We start from the raw sequence: 23,194 nt of genomic DNA on the forward strand, positions 1-23,194 counted from the left end.
CTTCTGGTGATCCAAAAGGAATATATCAGAATCATCATTAATAACACTAGTTTTCATACTACTGTACGGGTTACTGTACCTTGAATAATAACATATGTGCCCATTTTATTCTGCTTATTCTCTTTTTCCGTTTCACCAATTCTATTTTCAAAGAGTTTTTTTCTTTTTCCATTTCCTCAAAACTATTTCCTAAGAAGTGGTTTTCTTCAGTATATATTTTTTCTCATTTCACCAAATGTATTTTTTAAAAACTTGTTTTCTTTAGTCAGTTTCTGTGTTTCCTTTTCCAAACTCTCCTGCAAAGCTCTCATTTCCTTCCCATTTTTCTTTTAACTCTGTTTTAAGACTCTTTTTGAATTCTTCCAAGAGAGCTTTTTGAGTTGGAGACTAGTTCATATTCCCCTTTGAGGCTTTATCTATAGGCTTTTTGCTTTTAGTGTCCTCAGGGTTTGAATTCTGTTCTTCCATAATAGCTATCTATGGTCAGAGCACTGCTTTTTTGCTCATTTTTAAAGGTTGAGATCTGCTCCTAAGACATAGGGGAGATTATCCCAAGTTTCCTCTAAGGGCTTTCAGTTGCTTGTGCTGGGGCTGGTGCTGGGGCTGCTGCAGGCTTCCTCCCTTGTGCTGGGTGGGTCTGATGAAGTCCCGCTTATTATGCTGGGGTTCTTTAGATGCTTTGGAGGTCTCACAGCAAGTCTGCTGATCCATTGGCCTTCTGAACCCCACAGAGTAACCAACACTGCTGTATTTTGTTAAGAGCCTCCCAGTAGATTCCCCACATGGGTTCTCCCTGCACTGGGCCACCCCTTCCCCTCCTCCCCCTGTCCAACTGAGACAGACCTTTCCTGAAGTCTTTCCAAGATATCTTCAATGGAAATTTGTTGCACTTAAAATATTTTTGCGTTCTGTCATCCAAAAATTCATTCAGAGTCTTGATCTAATGTTGATTCTGAGGGAAGCTAGGAAGAGCTCAGGCAAAGTCCTGTTCTATTCCCCCTTCTCCCCCACAAAAAAATACTATGTTCTGCTTATTTTCAAAGTACATGAGCTTCATTTTTCCTGTGAAAAATAGACGGAGAAGGAAGGAGGAAGGCTAAAATTCATTCCAGTTATAAATCCCTAGTTGAAAAATATGTATTTCACTATATTCCTGTTGTTGATTGTAGCAATGGCATTGGTAGTCTGTAACAAGGGATAGAAAAGTAAATATATGTTCATTTTCAAAAAATTCTTTTGTTCCTAAACAAGAACTTACCCGATAATATTGTGAGCATTTCATTTTAAAAAGCCTTTTTCTTTCTTTCTTTTTTTTTTTTAATTAATGAATGTTATTTTCTGGTAATTGAGATAGAAACAAGTATATTTATTTGCTTGTTAAAAGTTTCCCTTTCTTAAGTTTATTATGAAACACTTATAAGAAAAATATAGACCAAAACAACTGAGATTTCACTTCACACCAAGCAGATTGATAAAGGAGGAAAAAATATAGGAGTCTATGCTGGAAGAGTTATGGAAAGAAGAGCCATGAACTGATTCAATTGTTCTGGAAAGTAGTTTGGAATTATTCTAGGAAAGTGACTAAAATGTTTGTATTTTTGAACAAGAGATCTTACTACTAGGCAAACTACTCCATGGAATTCAAAGATTAAAAAAATGAACAACCCCATATAAAATATTTATATCCCATAATATTTATGGCAGGGTTTTTTTTCCCCCCTTTTTGGCAAAAGAGAATTGGAAGTGAGATACATGCCTCATTTGCATTGGGAATGGTTAGGCAAATGGTTGGTACCATGAATTTAATGGAATTAATATCACTGTGTCATAAAAAATATTGGATATGAAAACTGTAATGAAGCACAGGACAACTAAAATGAACTGATTTAACATGAACTAAGCAGAATCAAGAAAATAATAGAAATGTAAAGAACAAATAAAGTTAGGTACTGTGTAAGTAACTGACCGAGTTTAGTCCTACAGAAAAAAAAGAGAAAAAACTCACCTTCCTTCAGTTTTGGCAAAAGTAAGAGAGTCATGAGTATGTGATATTTCATATCCTATCAGACTTGGTTAATTTTTTGATTTGATAAACTGCTTTTTTATCTTTTTTTCCTTATTCATTAAAAGAAACAGGGATAGAACATATTTGAAAATCATGGTAAAAATAAAATAAAAAAAATTTTTTAACTTACATCCATCAGTTGGGAATAACTGCTGCTTGTGGTAGTGTAGTGGTGGTGGTAGTGATGGAGGAAGTAGTAGTACTACTGCTATTACTAGTACTAAGAGCCATCACCAAATAACATTTATATAGCTCTTTAAGATTTACAAAGCACTTATTACCTGTCATGTAAAGAAAGCTTTGCAGACACATAAAAATCATCCAGAAGGCCAGTAGGCCCCAGTTGATGTCATTGTTTATAAGTTATTTTCTTTTTCTTTTTTGCTGAGGTAATTGGGGTTAAGTGACTTGTCCAGGGTCACACAGCCAGTAAGTGTTAAGTGACTGGGTCAGATTTGAACTCAGGTCCTTCTAACTTTAGGGCTGATGCTCTGTACTTTGCACCAACTAGCTGCCCTCTATAAGTCATTTTCTAAAGTATTGCCTACCTCTAGTTTTTTTTCTTCTTTCAAAGAAAATAAAAACGAATGACTAGTTTTGGTATTCTTTTTAGTTTTCCTCTGTATTTTATCCATTTTTGTTTGAGGAATTAACAGACAATTCCTTTTTTTTTTTTTTTTTCCTTAATTTCTTAAGATCTGGGTCTAAAATAGACATTTAGATAATTCACATGCTAGGTAAGCATAAAATTAAAGACATTAATTAGCTGCCTCACTTGGTTAGCAAGTCCTGTTTTAATTGCAGTGTAGGAAATTGGACTTGGCAGAGAAGTAAATCAGTTCAAGCCCATGTATTACATTAAGAAGAGCACAATGGCTTTGATTTAGGATTAGAAGACCTGAGCTCTAATTTCACCTCAGATAATTATTAGCCTGTGTGACTTTGGTCAGATGACTTAAACTTTCTGAATTTAGGTTCCCTCATCTGTAAAATGAGGGAATTTGATTAGATAGTCTCTGAGGTGTCCCTTCCAGTTCTGTATTTATGAATTTATGATTCCAGATCCAGGGGACTTTTAGCAGTATAAGAAAGTAAGTAACTTCCTTAATCTTTTCTAAATGCCATTCCAGATGAGGTTTGCCAGTACATATATATAAATATATAGCTATCATATAAACTCCATGGTTCAGAAATATTTAGTATCTTTTGAGTGCCTCCTTGAGCACAAAATTGAGCAAGAAGAATGTGTAAGCTGGGCTGCACAAGGGCAATTGTACACTACTTTCAAAGATTCTAAACTGTCCACTCCTATAAAAAAACTCGTCTCCTTAGAACTCATTTTCTCAGTGATGAATCAAAATCTTAGAATATCGTGATCTGTATGTTGCCAACAATGATTTACAAGTAAAAAGTGATATAAGGGACATTACCAAGAATTTGATTGCCTAGAAAGGAGGCAGATATAGATATAGATATAGATATAGATATAGATATAGATATATACAGAGAATAAAGGAAATTAAATGGACAGTTTGAATGGTACATTGTTCCCCTCAATATAAAGAAAGAAGAAAAGGAAGGACAGATTCCCACATATTTAATTAATCCTGTGAAAATTACATAGTAAAATATGGACAAGAATCACACAGGATGACACCTTGTGGAAACGTTGAAATCTGCCTCATTGGAAGGAATATAGCCCAAAGATGAAATCATGGGTTTATTTCAGATTAAACATGGCTTCCCACAGGTTTCCAGGGTCATGAAAAGAGGAAAGTGAAGTTAGGTAAGCAATGAGAAAAATTGGGATCTGGAAGTTATAATAGTATTTTAATTCCCATGAATGGGAAATAGTGGGATAGATAAGATATCATTGTAATTACAAGCATTATCAGCATCTGAGATCTTTTAATAAAATTGTATTTATTTTGAGGTAACTTTAAAGGTACGTGAGTTAACTAAGATCTTTCTAAGTCTCCTCTTTGATATCAGTCATATCTCATTTACTTATGGATCACATCTATGTATATAAAACAGACTTGAAAAGATCAGCTTATATGTAGCATATTTTCCATTATTAAGATCTATGGAAACTATCACAGAACTACTAAATTTCTATCAATAACTAGCTAATGTTCCTGACCATATTTTTAGAAGTTGTCATTTGTTCTTTTTCCTGGCCTGTTACTTGTTTTAATAATAGAAAAAGTATCCTAATTTTTACTAGTGTAATAGCTACTAATTATAATTATAGCAATAATTATATTTTATTACTTGTGTACTAAGTGACATTGTAATAGCTAATATTTAGCACTTTAAGGTTTGTACGTGTTACCTTATTTCATCCTCATAACAACTCTGTGAAGCTATTTATATCCTTTTTTGAGGAACTAAGGCTAAGAAGGGTTAGGATTATACACCTGATTTATATGTTGGAGGTAAGATTTGAAATCATCTTCACTTCAGTCAGCTCTGAAATGGTGAAGATATTGTCTACTATTAAGTAACCATTACGAAATCTTTCATGTTCACTGTTAATTGTATCTTAGAAGTTGCCTTTTACTTATGTACAGTAGAAGACTCTTAATAAAGATCTAGATTGATGAGTTGAGCATGATAAAAGACAGAGTGTGTACTTGGTAAATGTTTTTCTTTGTCTGCTTTTTCCCTCTTTTACACAACTTTAAATTTTCTTTGAAAAATGTTTGTATCTTATTTTTATGTCACCCTTATTTTCTATATATGTTCATCCCTCCTCTCTACAAAAAGCAATAGATTGTAATGAAGAATAAAAGGTGTAGCAAAAAAGAAATCTGTTCTGCAAAATTAACCAACCCATTAGCCAGTTCTAACTGTATATGCAACATTGGTTCCACATCCATAGTTCCCCACTTTTGCTTAAGGAAAGAGATGTTGTGTGTTTATTTTTTTTTTTTTTTTTTTTTTTTTGAGCAAAAGTTAATATCTAGATATACTACTTCTGCTGCTACTATTATATTAATGTCACCAGGGAAAGCCCAAACCCAAACCAAGTTCTGAACCTCTATTATTACAGGCCAGCCACAGGACACCAAAGAATGTTGAAGATTTTATTTGTTCACCCACTATTTCCCCACTGGCATAATTTGACAATACAGGGGAATTTCAAAAAGCCTATATTAATTTTGAAGATACAGTTTAAAACTTCATACGTTCTTTGCAAATAATATTTTTACCATGACCTTAAGACAATAGAAGGTCTAGATTTTATTCAGGATCTGTCCCCATTCTAAGTCTGGGCCTCACAAAAATGTTCCACTTCTTTGTTCTGAATTACCTGTAAACCACGGGAAATGGTTACTCTTTACTCCATTTTTTTTCTTCCTCCTTTCCTTTTTTTCCATACATATTTACCAAAGTTGGTAACACTTTCCAATTAAAGTATCCTTTTAAATTTTCTGACACCAACTTGCTGTTCATTTATATTGTTTCCAATATATATTCGTAGACAAACTTCATGATTTGTTTATTAGTGTTCTGCATCATGAAATAATCATATAGTCATTCTCAAACAGAAATATTTGAAGAGCTCATCAGCCACTGATAATTCCTCTTTAGTTTGAAGTCTGTGTTGAATTGTCTTACAGTGGCAAAATTCCTTCCATCTCTATGTTTTATTCTGTACCTGATATTTATGACTGAATAGGGCTATCTCTGTTCTTATGAAGAATAGTGAATGATTTTTATGTATGGACAGGAGACACATTTAAGTTTATTTTCAATTCCAAAGTTTCTCCTTTCCACCTCCTTCCTCAGCCATTGAGAATGCAAACACACACAAAGTCTTGTAAAACATATTTCCATATGAACTCCCAAGAACAAGAACAAATAAGGGGAGGTGGGATGCTTCAATCTGTACTTAGAATCCATCTGTTCTCTGTATGGAGGTGGATAACATGGTTTCGTCATTAGACTTTTGGTATTATTGTGGATTATTGTATTGATCAGAGTTGCTAAGTCTTTCACAGTTGATTATCATTAACAATATTATTATTGCTGAGAACGTTGTTCTCCTGGTTCAGCTTATTCTCCCTTTCTGTCATTTGATGTAAATTTTCCACTTATAACAGTATTCCATTACAATTATATGCTATAACTTATTCAGCCTCTCCCCCAATTGATGGGCATCCCTTCAATTTTCAATTCTTTACCACAACAAAAAGAGCTACTATAAATAAATATTTTTGTAGATAAGAGTTATTTTTTCTTTTCCTTTTATCTCTTTAGGGTACAAACATAGTGATTGTATTTCTTCATCAGAAGATATGCACACTTTTATAGTGCTTTGGGCATAGTTGTACATTTTTCTCCAGAAAGGTTGAACTGTTCACAGCAATACATTAGTGTACCTATTTTCCCACATTCTCTCCAACCTTTGTCATTTTTCCTTTTCAGTCAAACAGTCTGATGGGTGTGAGGTGGTACCTTAGATTTGTTTTAATTTTAATTTCTATAATCAATAGTGATTTGGAACATTTTTTTCATGTGACACTAATGGGAAAGAGCTTCTAAAGTGGCTTTTGCTCTGCCAAATGAGATGTTTTTTCATAGTCAACAAGCAATATATTCACAAGGATTATCTGTTTTCTGTGTTCTATCATTTGTAAAATAGTAAATCACTTGTGAAATGTGATATATAGTTAATTAAATATCTCTTATTGAAAGCTTGCTTGATCTCTACTAATAATGCTCTAGATGTCTTCAGCTTGTGTGTAGAGAACTGACAAAGATTCTTTACAAATCAAAGGCTAGACAAATAGGTCAGTAGTTAATCAATGTTCTTTCAGTTCCCTTTTTTCAATATTAATAAGGTTCCAAGATTTGATTGGGTTTTTCCCCCCACGCTTTTATTATCTTTTCCATCCTAGTATATTGATCCATCAAGATCCTCAAAATGGCAACATTCTTAGAACAGAATATTTTCATTCAGTACAATCCATCTCCTTTTTTTAATTTCATTAGTGCTATTTCTGTTTTTCCTGTAAGCAAGTTTAGGACTGATTCCACTATACTTGATAGGGGATAAAGGTTTGTTTTTATAATTTGTACATATCTTTTCCATTTTTCTTTTGGTTTTCCTTCTTTTTTAAATCCCTTTGGAATTGACTTTGCCTTGCTGGAGGTCTTACCAACTTTTAATTCTGTACTTCCAAAAAAAAGCACATTTTTCTATTTTGATTTTTACCGACATTTACTCCCTGCTCTCACAACCCACAAATCTATTTACATTCAGTTTCTGCCCAGAACTGGAGATAGATGAATCTGTGAATGGCTCTGCAAGAGAGAAACTGCTAATCACTCCCAAAGAAGTACAACTCAGAGTCCATGTCTACCTCCCCTATCTTATGACGTTTTGATTTGTTTTTTTAATTTATATCTATTAAATTTTTAAAAATTTTTACAGTAAACCTATCCTTCTAGCTTGTCAAGATTTTTTTTTGTTCTAGTTATGTCATCCATCATATTAACAATTCTTCCTAGCCTTGTATCATCTCCAAATTTTTTTAAGCATGTCACCTATGATTTCTTCTATATCATTGATGAAAAATGATGAACATCACAAGAACTAGATCCCTGAGGCACACTACCATGGAAAAATATCAGTTAATACTTAAAAACTAACCAGACATTCACAATGCTCTTTGAAAAGAACACAGACTACCACTTGTTAAGCATATAGAATATATCCTAGCATCATTGGATTTCTTGATTGTTGGGCCCTCAGTTCTCTAATTGGGTAATTGTTCTGTCCCAAGTTCTTACCTATATTCTACCCACCAGTATAAACTCATATCATGGCCAGTTGCTGTGACTCAGAAGCCTCCTCTGCCTTCCAAGTAGCAGTAGACAGCCCAAGATATTTCTAGTTCGGTCATCTGAAGTGTGTTTAAAATTGTCATAATTTTAAAAGATATTCTTTTTAATATTTCCAATCAAACTAAGAGATAGATTCTTTAACAGAACAAGATTATCTTTTTACCTCTTTGTCCTTATTTTGAAGTGTACCACAATAAATAAAGATAAAATTTCTTTGTTGTTTTCTACAGATTGTGTTTTCATGTACTTAACCCAGATTATAGTATTTAGTACAGTGCCTTACATATAATCATTGCTTAATAAATGCTAGCTAAACTAATTGGACTCTCAATTCCTTATTGACACATCATTTTTCTCCTTTGTTATCAGTCACTGAACAATTTGTGGCATCTTCTCAAGTTGAGGTCTAACATAGGATATTTTGTACTTTTGTATTGCTTACTTCCCGCCTTCATACCATAATATGAAACAAAATATATTACCTGAGAAGTAAAAGTTAAGTTACTTTTTAAAAAAGTAACACAGACCTTTTTAAAAAGCTGCAGATCCTAAAATGGTAAAATTAAATTTTAAGATTAAGTGGGTACTAAAATTTTGCTGTATAGTGTAATATGAAATATGGGAGATTTGTATTTTTTGCAGTAGACTGGCTTATGAATCCATAACGAAGAAGAAGATGAAACAAAAGGCATTAATCTAAACCAAGGCAAGCTAGTTTATATGCTTTATATATTGTGTTGCAGTCTATTTTGTTGCATATTTTCTTGTGTCTCTACAAATCATTTCAGCAAGTCTATATGCAATAATTTATATGGATGCACTATTTTGTTTAGGTTTATTGTTTCCATACCCACTGTTTCTTTTATATCTTTGTAAAAGAGTGCAAATATAAAACTATCTTCATTTTTTCCTTACTTTTTATGTTAATTAAGACTACAGACCAATTTATTCTCAACCTTTTATTCCGTTGGGGCTTAAATAAACACATTAATCATAATGTGTCTTTTCCTAGCAACAACATACCCTATTTAAAAAATGTTATTCTTTTAAATCCTGACCCTGAAATATCAAATTTCTGCCTTCATTTTCTTCTAATATTAGATACAAGTGTTACTTCCAAACAATTAGTAATCTTATTTGTGCAAATTAAAGGGGAGGATAAGAAGAGTGGGTGAAGGTAACTAAATGTAAAGTAGTTTCTTGGCAACATTGCTAAGCGCATGCTGTGTGTGCATGCCTATGTTTATTTAAAGTTACTTAATATAATTTGTTTCTTAAGTAAACTGCTTTTGATTTAGGTGGGGCAACTTGACCACCCTATTCTATAGTAAACTGTTATGATTTGGTGATGATTTTTAGGGTTCTTGATAGGAGCTTTGTTTCCCTAAATGAAGAGTATTATTCAAAAATAAATTTTAGTTCCTAACTGAATAATGAATTTAGTGCCATAACTATTTGACAAAAGGGGGGTTATTGTTATTTGTGTGTTAGGGTGAAATAGTGAAGCATTATCTTATTAATAATAAGTTATTTGGCACATTATGATTTGCAAAGTACTTTCCTCAAAACAACTTGGTTAGGTAGATAGTAATGCAAACATTTTTTATTTTGCCATGTTACAGAAAATGAAAGACCCAAAGTAGGCTATTTTCCCTTGGTCAACTACTCAGACTTAAAAGTCTTATGACTTTAAAACTATAACACACTACTTCACCTAATCTTGAAAGTGAAAATACATTAATGCATACTTCAGTGCTTTTATCTTGGCATTTTGCATACTTTTGTATCATGTTTGTTCCTGAATTTTGCAGGTTTGGGTTTTGGGTTTCAGAATATACTTCTTTTTTAATGTGACCTGCAAGAACTTGAAGTTGGATCCTGTGTCTTTTTTTTTTTTTTTTCCCATTCTAAACCACTATCCCAGAGCAGTCATAGAACTATTCCTTAAACATAGCATCCCCCATACTATTTCTTTTGGTAGGAATAGAAACTGATTATTAAAAAAATAATACTAGTGGTTTTTCTTTTTAATATGTAAATACATACTTGAGAATTAACGACTATAATTTTTTTTTTTTCTGTTGCTCAGAAGTTTCTCTGTCAAACTCTTAACCTCTAGGCTGTATAAGCACAAGACAAATATTTCTAAGTCCCAGCAGTAATTTTCAATCCAAATATAAGTAATCCTTAGACAAATTACTTTAGGAAAGAAACTCTGTCATTGTGGTTTCTAATTATGTAATTCAGAGTCAAGGCCACTTTTAGCAGTTGGTCATTTCAAGAGGAATGACAAGCAAACTGCCCTGTGCTTTTTACTGCATCAGTATAAAAACTCCAGGGCGGGGAGGGGCAGGGCACAGAAATAATCGCTGTTGAATTGGTATAATACTAAAAGCAGTTTCACAGGACTAATCTCCACAGGTTGAAATTTGGAAACTGCTCTTCTTTTGTTTTCCATTTTTGTTCCTACTTGGGAACACTATTACTTAAAATTCCTCAATTGATTTTTTTTTTAACAAGATTTAATTTAATCATTACAAGATGAAAAAATAGAGAATCTTTTATTGGACTGCTATCAAAAAAAGTTACACCCTTAATTAGAAAAATCAACATTCTTAGACTAACAATGACCTTTCCTCCTTTGCTGTTTTTTTACATATGGTTAGTTCTTCTGTAGTAACTTGTGTATTTAATAACATCCTCTTATTTCACTGTAAAATTTAATACAAACCTCTCTTATACCCAATATTCAGCGTCCAGTGCAGTCGTTTGGACAGACAGGAAAAAGGTCAAAGGTATAGTAAATACTTGGGTGTGCTGGCATGTCAAGGGACTTCCTTCATGGTTGATGAATTCTTATTTTCATAAATTAATTACATTAAACTTAATTTTGCCATATTTTGTTTTTGGCAGAAAGCTTTTTTTTGTTTGTTTGTTTGGGGTTTTTGTCTTGCCTAGTTGTCTGCTTTTGTGCATTTGCTTTATACTTTTGATGGCTTTTTATCCATAGCAAGAGAAAGTAGCTTCCTACCATTCGTTGGGTTTTGGCTAGCTTTTTAAAAAATTGGAATTATACCCGTTGCTGATGCTATGTGATTTTCAAAGCTTCAACTGCTTGTTTTCCTTTTTAATAAAGGGATTAGTAGTGCTTAATGATACATTTAACTTTGTGTACATTTCATCTACTTTTGTATTTGGCAGAAACTATTTATAAAGAAATACAAAAGGCCCTCTTTAGGGGGTTTTGGATATGCCCTAGTTTTGTGAAATGTAGTGTTAATTATAAATACTTCTCTTTAGTCAAGTTCAAAGTTAAAGCTAGTTCGGAGCCTTGCAGTGTGTGAAGAATCTCCACCACCTCCCACAGCGGAGATATCACAGGATGATAACCAGGTAAAATTAATATAATTTGAAGACATGATAGAAATCATGTATTCCCTGGAGAATGCTTTTTGGAAAGCTAAGGAAAGTGTTTTATTTTGTTTTGTTTTGAACAAACAGGTCAAAGTGATATTGTTACCATTGAATGTTGGTGGGTGAAAACAAATCTGTTTTGTTTTACTTAAAGCTCAAGGTATTTGTCTCAGGAAAAATTGGGTTTTTGACAAGACAATTTGTATGGTGGGATGTGATGTTCTGTTTTTCCAGTTGTCCTATCTGAAGTTCCTTACCTTTTTCTTCCTATAAAATAAAATGCAGAAATAATGAAATTAAAATAATCCATCCTTTTAAGTATTTTATTCTATTTTCCAAGATCAAGTCAGTCAAATCTCCTGACAGGGCCACAGTCAATTTGAAATGGCTTTGATTTCTTCATGAAAGTATGTTGACTTATTTCTCTTTTTCAATAAGCCATATATCCATTTACTTGTGAGTAAGAAACTACTTAACTAAAAAAATCTGTTGTTGGTCTGAGGCTAAATTAGAGATGATGGTAATTTGACCTAAAATTTCTGACAACTTTGCTCAATTATCCTGAATAATAATTGAATTCTTCCTTTTCCAAATGATTACAATTGTAAAATTGTAAACTCTATAGATCAAAGGTGTCAAACTTGGAGCTGCATGTAGCTATAAGACTCTCCATGCTGGCTAAACCATATTAAAATGTAATTGGGAGATGTTTAACAACATAAATAAAGATATGGTATAATATTGATTATGTTTAGTTGTGATTTTCTAAGTCATTGTACAGACTGTACTGCTCTAGATATTTTGATATGTAATGGGATATGCTGAAATCATTATAATTTTAAAATGAAAGATTATTTTATCAAAAATCAAATCTTTTCATTATATCAATGAAAATTCTTGAATGAATCATAGAATTTCCTTTTCTAGCCCTTTTAAACTAATTGTCATTTAATTGAATTACAGGATAAAATGTATATTCCATAATATAGGTTTACATCTTAACCCATTCAGAATCCTATGCATTCTTTAAAATAATAGTTGCCGGGGTATAATGCCAAATAACATAAACACAAGTTAGTAGTTTTCCCTAAAGTAAACCTACCTAGCATATAGATTGATTGTAATTCCGGAATTAGAGTTTTCTTGAGGTTTACAGATGTATTTGAATTCCTTACCTCAAGGCCTCCCAATAGAATAGGTCAAAGGAGATTTACTAGTCAGTTTCAAATTCTACCTGGCTAATCGCCATTTAAGGTTATTTTGTCCCTCTTTTACTGTCTCTTACCCATCTAACTTCCTATTATACCACCCTCAGCCCCTCCAAGCAAGTGAGGATATGTTTTGTGAATTGCCTATAACTTTTTTTCTTCTCTTACCTATAATTTCTGTTTCGTTACTTGGATAGCACTTCCTCCCAAGAAAGAAAAATTGAAGTACTTTTTTTTTATTCATCAGTAAACCTAATTTTTTAAATGGGATTAAGATTATCACATAAAATAAAGTTTGGTAATGTTCTCTTAATTTTGATTCATCTCTGTTCTATAATAAGACATTGATAGTTGAGGATTAGCTTGAAAACTAATATTTAGACTATATTCCATACTGATCTTACTTTTGTATCTGGCTATATTTTCAGTAATAAGAATTTTCCAGAGAATCCTTACGTAAAATGAATCACAATTTGTTGAGGTCTCACTCTTAAATTGAGTGCCTTATAATCTAGGTCCTTGTTGAATTGGATAGAACTTTAAAAAATCATAATTCATGTTCCCATGATTAGTAAGAAGTAAATATATGTAAATCAGATATTATAAGCATAAAACAGGTGAAAAACTACATTGGGCTCAGTATATGCACAGTAGATAAGGTTTTGATACATTTTTTTAAAAGTTGGCAGAAAGATGTAGGCAATGTTTCATAAAGGGCCAGAGGAAGATGAGCATTTATTTCAGAAAAGAGGAGAAAAGACATCTGTATTCTTTGGCTAAGCTATATGTGTCACCTTCTAAATCTTTATTTTAGAACTGTTTTTAAACTATTTAAACTGTTACTTTCTTTGCCTTTGGTTTCATTGCTGGAGAACAGTTCACAATAAGGAGTCTCAATCTACCAATACAGATCTGCAATTATAATGCAATTTTTGGTCTGTTGCCTAAAGCTAAAATGCTAAACATGTAACCTGATATGATGGCTTACAGCTTTCCCTACTGTGGCCTTAATCAAATTAAATTTAATTGGGACATAGTCAACAAAATTTTGAAAATACAATAAAATATAGATAGGGATAATATGGGATTTTCTAAGTTGTTACATATTTCAGGGATCCTTATATACAGATTAGTGGCCCCGACACTCACCTTCCCCTACAAAATATTGACATCACTTGCATAAAGGACTGAGAGTTTAACATGTAAATTGTTTTGAGTCAATACATCCAGTATATGTCAGAAATAGGATTTGAATCCTGATCTTCCTTTTAGGTAAGCCTCTCAGTTGTAGTACTATATCAAGCTGCTTCTTATTTAGTGAACAGCAATTTTCGAAGTTTTCAATATGTAACATAGGCTACAGAATTTGAAAGGATTTTTTTTAAGATTCCACTACCTTTTCTCTCGTTGCCTTACTTTTTTCCCCCTTAATTATTTGACCTATAGAATTTAACTTTTATTCCCTAATAGTTTTGTCTGTTGCTGGTTATCACACTTGGTTGAAGGTAAAATCAATAAATAATTCTGTGATAACATATCCCTCTATCATAAGCTATCTATGCTATGCAGATGTGTGCAATTGGTCAAAAATAATACAGTTACAGATGGCTCATCAAAAATCTGTCCCCTGCTCTGAAACAACTAAGAAGCAGCTAGGGGACACAGTGATAGACCTAATGTCAGAAAGACCTCAAATTCAGGCTCACACATTTACTGTTTTTGTGACCCTGTGCAAGTCACTTAGCTTTTTGTGCCTTAGTTGCTTCATCTCTCAAATGGGTATAATAATAATACCTAGAGTTCTCGTGAAGATAAAATGATATCATATTTGTAAAGTGCTTTGTAGGCCTTCAAAGTGCTATAAAAATGCTAGCTATTATTGTTGTTGTCATAATCATTATTATTATTAAACTACTCTGTTTAATAACAACACTCTTGAAACATTGTTGTAATAAGATGGCTTTCAGGTAACCATATATAAATATAAATATATTTTTTCACAATAAAATTTGGTATTGTTTGGTAGAAGTGATAGCTTTATATTTACTTCCTTTGGCACAGTTATCTGGAGTATTTTCTGCCAGTATTTTAAAAGGAATATTATTTAGTCACACTCAAGTCAATAGTAGATGGACTTTAGCCCTAAATAAAAAACATTTGCCTAATAGCTCAAGAAAGCATTATCATCATTTAATGTCACTTAGTTTTGTGTTATTATAAAGTTATGATAAAATGCAGTTTATAGCTTAGAGTAATGAATAGTAAAAGCTTTAAATAAAGATTTTTCTTGGAAGTGAAAACCTGCAGTGCCTACTATATATAAGATAATGGTGTCTATCTGTGTATTTATATGAGAATGAAATGTGTACATAATGGTTGAAAATTTATTATCTTATAAATCATCCAAGTTAAATTATCTTATCAATTCTACCTTCACACTTCTTCACTGATAAAACTTATATTTCCTTCAGGCCCTTGTCATAACTACTGGTCTCTTACTTTTTTAGTACATCTTTCATCTCGCTCTGAAAATAATCTTCCTGTGTCATAGGACTGGCCATATCATTCCTCCACTGAAAAATTTTTAGTGATTGCTTATTGCTTATGCATAAAAGGAAAACTCAATGTAGAATTAAAAGCCTACCTTTCTGAAAGATTTTTACTTTTTGCACATTCAACATGCCTACTAAACTATTGGCCTAAATTCCATCTCCTGTCATATACTAGTCTCTACAAACCTGGATTATTTTCACATTACTTTTTTTTATACTCCTTATTCATTCAAACTGAGCTCCTGTACAATCTCATTCATGAAGACAGATTGTTAGAGTGCTCTCACCAAATTAAATTGTATTTAGTCACCTATATGTACTGTGTATCCCTTATAGAATGTAAGCCCCTTGAGAGCAAGAATATTTTCTTTCTTCCTTTTCTTTCTTTCCTCCAATTCTTCCCTTCCTTTCCTTCTGTTAAGGACCATGCCTAGGTGAAGAGGCAGGTCAGTTCTCCAAGAACCTCTACTGCTGTGAATCATAACACTTGAAGGAGTTGCAAAGCAGCCTTTACTGACACCGGTGTTGTGGACTGGGAATGAAATAAATTGGAGGAAAGAGGAGAGAGGTCAGACTACGCAACGGCCTCTTGGTGGGGAGGTCAGAGAACACAAATGCCTCTCAATCTCCTTGTCCCATCATCATCCTCTCACATGAAGAGATCCATTCCACAGGTCTGAGTTAGACCTCCAGCAGCTACTGGCAGGTGGCTCCATATTGCAACATCCTTCTTTCTTCTTGCTTTTTTCTTTTCCTTTCTTCCTTTTTTTGTGTTGAAATCCTCAACAAAGTAAGCAATGAATAAGTAAATATTAAATTGTTAATGTTTTCTCAAGTTCCTAGTTAGAGGTTTGTTCAGAAAAGAAAAAATAAAAACCATTGAACTAGTAAAGCACATCCATTTGGAGACCTCCCAGAGCAATATTTAACTTGATTCAAAATTTTTTACCCAAAGTTTAAAAGTTCTTCAAATAATGAAAACAGTTGGCACAATCTGTTATAAACATGTTACTTGTAAAAAAAAAAATGGACTTAAAAAAAACCCTCTCATATATTTGAGTACATATGTGATCATGCTGTTCAAAAGTGACATTTTTCTTGCTTATACTCCATCAAACTTGAAACATATATTAAAACAAATGAAGATATTTGAATGAATCTGAAGACAGTATGTATATCAGACTTAATTCTTAATGAGCTCCCTTCTTTTCCCTCTGTATCCTAATCTTATTCTTCTTTACTCTGGAAGAACTCAAAGAAAACTAAGTAAAAAAATAATTAATTGATCCTTGTATCGTGACCTTTTATGATAGATAGCATTCTAAATACTGCTAATTCACTTGTATTGGAAAACTTATTTTAAAGGCTATATAACTAAAGATCTGAAAAGTTCGAATGCATCTAAAAGAGTTATAATTTGTGATCTATTAAAAAAAAAGTAACTTTACTACATAATGGAATGGTGCTTCTAGCTTAGTTTAGAAGTAATTTTAGATTTGAGGTTTGTTGACATGCACTTGGAATTCCAGTTAAAATCATATTTAAAACCACTGAAGTGTTAACAGTTTTAATCCTCTAAGTTATACTTTACATTTTCCTAGGATTCTAAATAAAGTATAAATATTTGGTAGAAAAGTTGAAATACAAGAGATTGTCATTGTGTAAAAATTTTTTTTCCTTTTGCTGGATTTGATAGGATTATGGTTTTGAAATGGACTTATTGATGAATACAAGTAGATGGGTAAGACTCATGAAAATTTTGATTTCTATGAGATTACTATCTTACGAAAATCAACATTAGACCTAATTGCATAATAGATATTTTTCAAAAATAATAAGGGGAAAGTATTAAGTAGTTTAAAATGACAATATCTTCAATGGAAAAGAAACTTAATATATAGAATTTATCATACTACTTTTGATTTAGAGATTTGTGGGGAAATTGTAGATGTGACAGAATAAAGTAGCAGGAAATAGTCTAAAGAATTATTTATATAAAGATCTAATATGAGAATTTTGAAAAGTTTATTTTAAATCCCATTTAATAATGTCTTCTTCCTCTGAATTGAGAGTGCTAAATTTCATTTTTCTCTTTAGTATTGATTCTTTGAAGCAAAGGAAAAAAATGGATTAGACATATTTTCTGGAAATTTGATCAAACATAAACATAATTCAAGTGAAAAAGAACCCTACTTTTTCCTCAGGAATGGCAAGTTGAATTGCTTTCAATTCTCGTCATCATTTTTCCTCACTAAATGAAGCTATGTTCTTTTCAGCTTTCCAAAATCTAGGGCTGGATGTTTTAGAGATTAAAAAAAAACTTCAGAAGTTATTTAGAAATAAGTCCTTATTTTACAGGTTTGGAGATTGGAAACAAGATAAGTGACTTGTCTTATTAGTAATTGGCACAACCTGATTTCAAATCCTTGTCCTATATATCCAAATGCCCATAATATATAAATTAGTGTTGAATACTTTTATTTTTTAATTAGCTAGGGATAGACACTAAACTTATGATTTCATTGGTATGAGGAGCTCCTAGTGAGAAGCCATTTCTACCAATTATTCTAGTTAAATTCATACAGTAAAATTGCCTTTAAAATAGTTTTTTTTTAAAATAATAACGAAAGATTGCTTGATTGCCTAATTACTTAGCTTTAATTAGTCAATAAACATTTTATGTACTAAGCACTATGCTATGTATTGGGGATACAAAGAAAGTTTAAAAAAAAAAACAAAAAAAAAACGATGGTTCCTGCCTCCAAAGAGCCCTCATCTTAATGGAAGAAAATATACAAGTATGTATATAAGTATGTGTCTAGGTGTAAGATATAGAGAGAAGAAATAGAAGCCTATGTGAGAGGGGAAGGCGCTTGTGGGTTGAGAGGGAAGTAGAGAACAGAAAGTTCTCTTGCAGAATGAAATTTGAGCTGTGTCTTAAAGGAAACCAAAGAAGGCCATAGTCAGATGTAAGGAGAGAATGCATCTCAGGCCTCAAGGATAATCACTGTAAAGTCAGGCACTGAGTCAGAAAATCCAGTGTTATTTTTGAGCAAACGCAAGGCGGCTATTGTTCCTGAATGATAGAGTACATGGAGAAAAGTTTAAGAAGACTTAGAGAGACCAAAAAAGGCAATATTAGAAGGAATTTTTAAAAACAAATAGGATTTTTTTATTTGATCACTGGAGGTAATACCAAGTCACTAGAATTTATTGAGGAAGGGCAGGGTGTGATGTGGTCAGACTTTCACTTCATTTTGTCAGCAGAGTGGAAGATAGATCAGAATGAAGAGAGATTGGAGGAGGGCAGACAAGTCAAGAAGCTCAAGCAGTAGTCCAGGCAGGAGATGATAAAAGCCTGAACCAAGAGCACTCTCCTGTGTAAGAAATATTTGAGAGACATTATAAGCGTAGAAACCAACCACAAGAGTTGGCACCAGGTAGGACATATAGTCCAAGAGCAAGAGAGAAATTAAGAATGACACAGGGTTGCAAGCCTGGGTGACTAAAAGAAGATAGTGCCTTCAATGTCAACAGAGAAGTAGACTTCAATGAATTAAGTTTAATTTCTCAAAATCCGCTTTTCTCCACTATCATAACCACTACCCTAATTCAGGCCCTAAGCATCTTTTAAATTGTTATTATTATTAAAGCTTTTTATTTATTTATTTTATTTTTTAAATTATTATTATAGTAACTTTTTATTAATAGAATCCATGCCAGGGTAATTTTTTTTACAACATTATCCCTCGCACTCACTTCTGTTCTGATTTTTCCCTCCCACCCTCCACCCCCTCCCCTAGATGGCAAGCAGTCCTATATATGTTGAATATGTCCTAGTATATCCTAGATACAATGTATGTGTGCAGATCCAAACAGTTTTCTTGTTGCACAGGGAGAATTGGATTCAGAAGGTAGAAATAACTCGGGAAGAAAAACAAAAATGCAAACAGTTTACATTCATTTCCCAGTGTTTTTTTTTTCTTTGGGTGTAGCTGCTTCTGTCCATCATTGATCAATTGAAACTGAATTAGGTCTCTTTGTCAAAGAAATCCACTTCCATCAGATTATATCTTCATACAGTATCGTTGTTGACGTATAATATCTTCATACAGTATCGTTGTTGACGTATATAATGATCTCTTGGTTCTGCTCATTTCACTTAGCGTCAGTTCATGTAATTCTCTCCAAGCTTCTCTGTATTCATCTTGCTGGTCACTTCTTACAGAACAATATTATTCATATACCACAATTTACCCAACCATTCTCCAATTGATGGACATAAGGCTTTTTATTTACAAAACATATACATGGGTAATTTTTCAACATTGACCCTTGAAAAACTTTCTGTTCCAAATTTTTCCTTCCTTCTTCCCACCTCCTCCCCTAGATGACAGGTAGTCCAATACATATTAAATATGTTAAAGTATATGTTAAATCCAACGTATACATATTTATACAGTTGTCTTGCAGCACAAGAAAAATAGGATCTAGAAAGAAAAAAAACCTGAGAAGGAAAACAAAATGCAAGCAAACAGCAACAGAGAGAGTGAAAATGCTATGTTGTGGTCCAAACTCAGTTCCCACTGGCCTCTCTCTAAGTGGAGATGGCTCTCTTCATTACTAAACATTTGGAACAGGTTTGGTTCATCTCATTGTTGAAGAGAGCCAAGTCCATCAGAATTGATGATGTAGTCTTGTTGTTGCTATGCACAATGATCTCCTGGTTTTGCTTATTTCACTCAGCATCAATTCATGTAGGTCTCTCCAAGCCTCTATGAAATCATCCTGTTGGTCGTTTCTTACAGAACAATAATATTCCATAACATTCATATACCATAACTTATTTAGCTATTCTCCAATTGATGGGCATCCACTCAGATTCCAGTTTCTTACCACTACAAAGAGGGGTGCTACAAACATTTTTGCAAATACAGGTCCCTTTCCCTCATTTAAGATCTTTTTGGGATATAAGCCCAGTAGAAACACTGCTGGGTCAAAGGGTATGCACAGTTTGATAACTTTTTGAAATTACTTCCAAATTGCTCTCCAGAACGGTTGGATGTATTCACAATTCCACCCCAACGTATCAATGCCCCAGCTTTCCCACATCCCTTCCAACATTCATCATTATCCTTTCTTGTCATCTTAGCCAAACCTGAGAACTGTGTAGTGTTATCTCAGAATTGTCTTAATGTGCATTTCTCTGATCAATAGTGATTTAGAGCACCTTTTCATGTGGCTAGAAATGTTTCAATTTCTTCATCTGAAAATTGTCTGTTCATATTCTTTGACCATTTATCAATTGGAGAATGGCTTGAATTCTTATAAATTTGAGTTAATTGTCTATATATTTTAGAAATGAAGGTCGCCTAAGCATCTTGCAAAATAGTCCATACTTGCCATGGAATCTCTATTGTCTTTGGCCTTTTAGAATCCTTAGTTGATTCAAAGTTCAGCTCAGATGGCACTGCCCTCCCCTTAAGAAGAAAGGACCTTTCTTTATCTCTTTTCTAAGCTGGTAGTATCTCCACTACAAAAATTATGATTAATTTAAATTTATTTTGTATTATTAGTGTTTAGTCTTATTTTGTATATAACTGTATCTATTAAACATAATGTGCATACATATACACACCCCTCATAGAATATAAGCTTTTTTTATAAAAATATTAAATGTGTGGTGGGAAGTGTGTGTGTGTGTGTGTGTGTGTGTGTGTGTGTGTGTACACATACATATATGTTTATATATTGTGTACATGTATAATAAAAATATATATGTGTGTGTATATTCATATATATATGAAAAGATGAAAAGGGGATGAAAGGAAGGAAAAAAGAATAGAGTAAAAAAGGGAAGCAGCACTCTGAGAACAAAAGAATAACTTCCAAGGAAGTAAAGAAAGACAGACACTCATGAATATAATTTCTTCTACTAATATGTATGTGTATTTTTTTTCTTAAATTAGTATTTGTTATATATTTTGAATCCTCCCTGATGTTATGTTGGATATATAACAATGTTCTATTTTTTTCTATTTCATTTTGTTTTGTATTGCTTTTTTGCTTTGCTTTTCTCTTATTCTGTTTCTTCAAATAATAAATTTGATTTAAAAAAGAAGAAGAATGTAAGCTCCATGAGAGAAGTTATTTCTTTTTTTGCATTGTGGTCTTCAGTACTTAATGCAGAGCCTAGAACTTAGTAGACTTTCAAAAACTATATGCTGGTGATTAGGTGAAAATTTATAATTAGTCACAAATTAAGCAAAATGTAAAAGAAAAAAATGTTGTGGAAGCCTTTCTGAAATCTAGTTATATCTCTTCTCTGGGCAAATTGAAAGAAGTGATAAGGAAATTTCTTTTAGCAGATTTTTATACCTTATAACATCATTTATATTTGGCTTTGGATAAGATTTTTGTCCATGCATCATCTTGAAAGCAAAAGTGGACAATAAAAAGGTAGCAGTTAAAGGTACAGACATGATATTGAGTATGCAAACATTTTGGGGTATTAATATGATTTCATAGTTTGTTTGGATTATTTTAATCATTTATTTTTGGTCTAGAACTCATTTTATTCGTATAAAAGATTACTAGTGAGTAAATTTATTCTACCAATATTAGATTGACAAATGTTTTGTGAGTTAGAGGGGGTGAGCACATGGCCAGGGGCACTAAGAAGTCTAAGTGATTCATGCACGATCATTCATCCAGTGTGTCCCAAAGGTCATACTTGCATCCAGGTCTTCTTAGTCCATAATCAGCCTTTTATTTACTATGTCATGTGGTCTTATCAATTGTATTTTTAATTCTCCACTTGCTTTACAACTGGACAAAATTGAAGTTCTAAGTTTACATATTCTAAAGGGTTAAAGTTATATAAATCAATAATTTGAAAAAAAAAGGTATATAATTAGTCAAACTAAGTTTTGCAATAATTTACAAACTACAATTTTTACAAATTCATCTTTGATGTCTCTCAAGCATACTTGTGTATTTGATAAGGTTATATAATTTGTATTTTGATTTTTTTAAATGTATCTCCTTTCCTCAGAAAAAGAATAGCTTTTTTTAAAAAAAAAAAAAATTTTATATTACTCAAAATTTAATACAAGTATTATACAGTAGCTAAATTTGTTAATTTTTAACAAACAGTTTATCTCATCTTTCAGCAGGAGAAAATCCAGATCCAGTTAACACAATCATTTGAAAAAGATGAGAAACCCTCCAAAGATGAAGCAGAAAAAGAAAAAGGCGATAAGTTGCCCAGAAAAATGTTATCAAGAGGTTTGCAATCTTGTTCTTTTGTTTCTAAGTTGCATTTTATTTATGCCAGGTAAAAGCCCATGTGAATTGTATAAGTGGTAAAATCATCATTGCAGATAATTTAACTGTACTCAAATACAGCAAAACATTTTACAAAGAAGACAGCAACAGCACTAAGAGCCACAGTCAGTGTAATAACAATAATGGATTGTGTTTTCTGGTCTTTGTTATCTTTATGTTGAAATATGTAAATCACCATAATATTTTGTACATTCTTCCTCAAAATATTACTATATAAATCTTACTATCAGAAGTCCAAGTTTAAAAAAAAATACATAAGAGTGTAAGAAGCACCAGCTTGAATGAGTAGAATTTTCTCTTCTGAAAAATATGACTCCCAAAATGTTAAATTTCTGAGTGTAATGTTTTAAAATCTTTACAGGAACGATTCCCAAAAAATATAAAATGAAATTTCCAATATTACATTTTATTTGGAAAAGGTGAAGTTATTTTTGGTAAACTCATTAGAATTGTCTAGGATCTATGATTCTAAAAAAAATTATGTACTTGCAAAGAAAATATAATATTAGTCAATGATAAGCCAAAATCAAATGGTGGTTTGGTTTGTAAGCAAATCATTTTTAAAAGGACCCTGAAAGAAATCAGTGGATTTCTACATGCAATAAACAAATTCAAAAAAAGTATTTTGGTGTGAAGTAATTATCTTATCTTTTTTTACATTAAGCAAGAAGTCCACTTGAACTCTGTAAAACTACTTGAGATTTTAATTACTTTTAATGTTTCTATTTTTTATTAGGTTGTCATGGTTTTTT

At 32.3% G+C, this 23,194-nt stretch overlaps 1 protein-coding gene across 10 annotated transcripts in view; it reads left to right on the forward strand.

Moving 5' to 3' along the window:
• The window catches only part of R3HDM1 (R3H domain containing 1), a 172,508-nt gene that overhangs the window by 89,023 nt on the left and 60,291 nt on the right, over window positions 1–23,194 (forward strand). For 4 of the 10 annotated variants that reach the window (XM_031960004.1, XM_031960003.1, XM_031960007.1 and 1 more), the window contains exons 4-6: window positions 10,675–10,716; window positions 11,222–11,314; window positions 22,268–22,382. In XM_031960004.1, the coding sequence (XP_031815864.1) occupies window positions 10,675–10,716; window positions 11,222–11,314; window positions 22,268–22,382 (250 nt within the window). The remainder of the gene's footprint in view (window positions 1–10,674; window positions 10,717–11,221; window positions 11,315–22,267; window positions 22,383–23,194) is intronic. The other 6 variants (XM_031960005.1, XM_031960008.1, XM_031960009.1 and 3 more) reach the window with 3 other exon arrangements.

This window comes from Sarcophilus harrisii, chromosome 3, assembly GCF_902635505.1.
Source record: "Sarcophilus harrisii chromosome 3, mSarHar1.11, whole genome shotgun sequence".
Taxonomy (NCBI): Eukaryota; Metazoa; Chordata; class Mammalia; order Dasyuromorphia; family Dasyuridae; genus Sarcophilus; species Sarcophilus harrisii.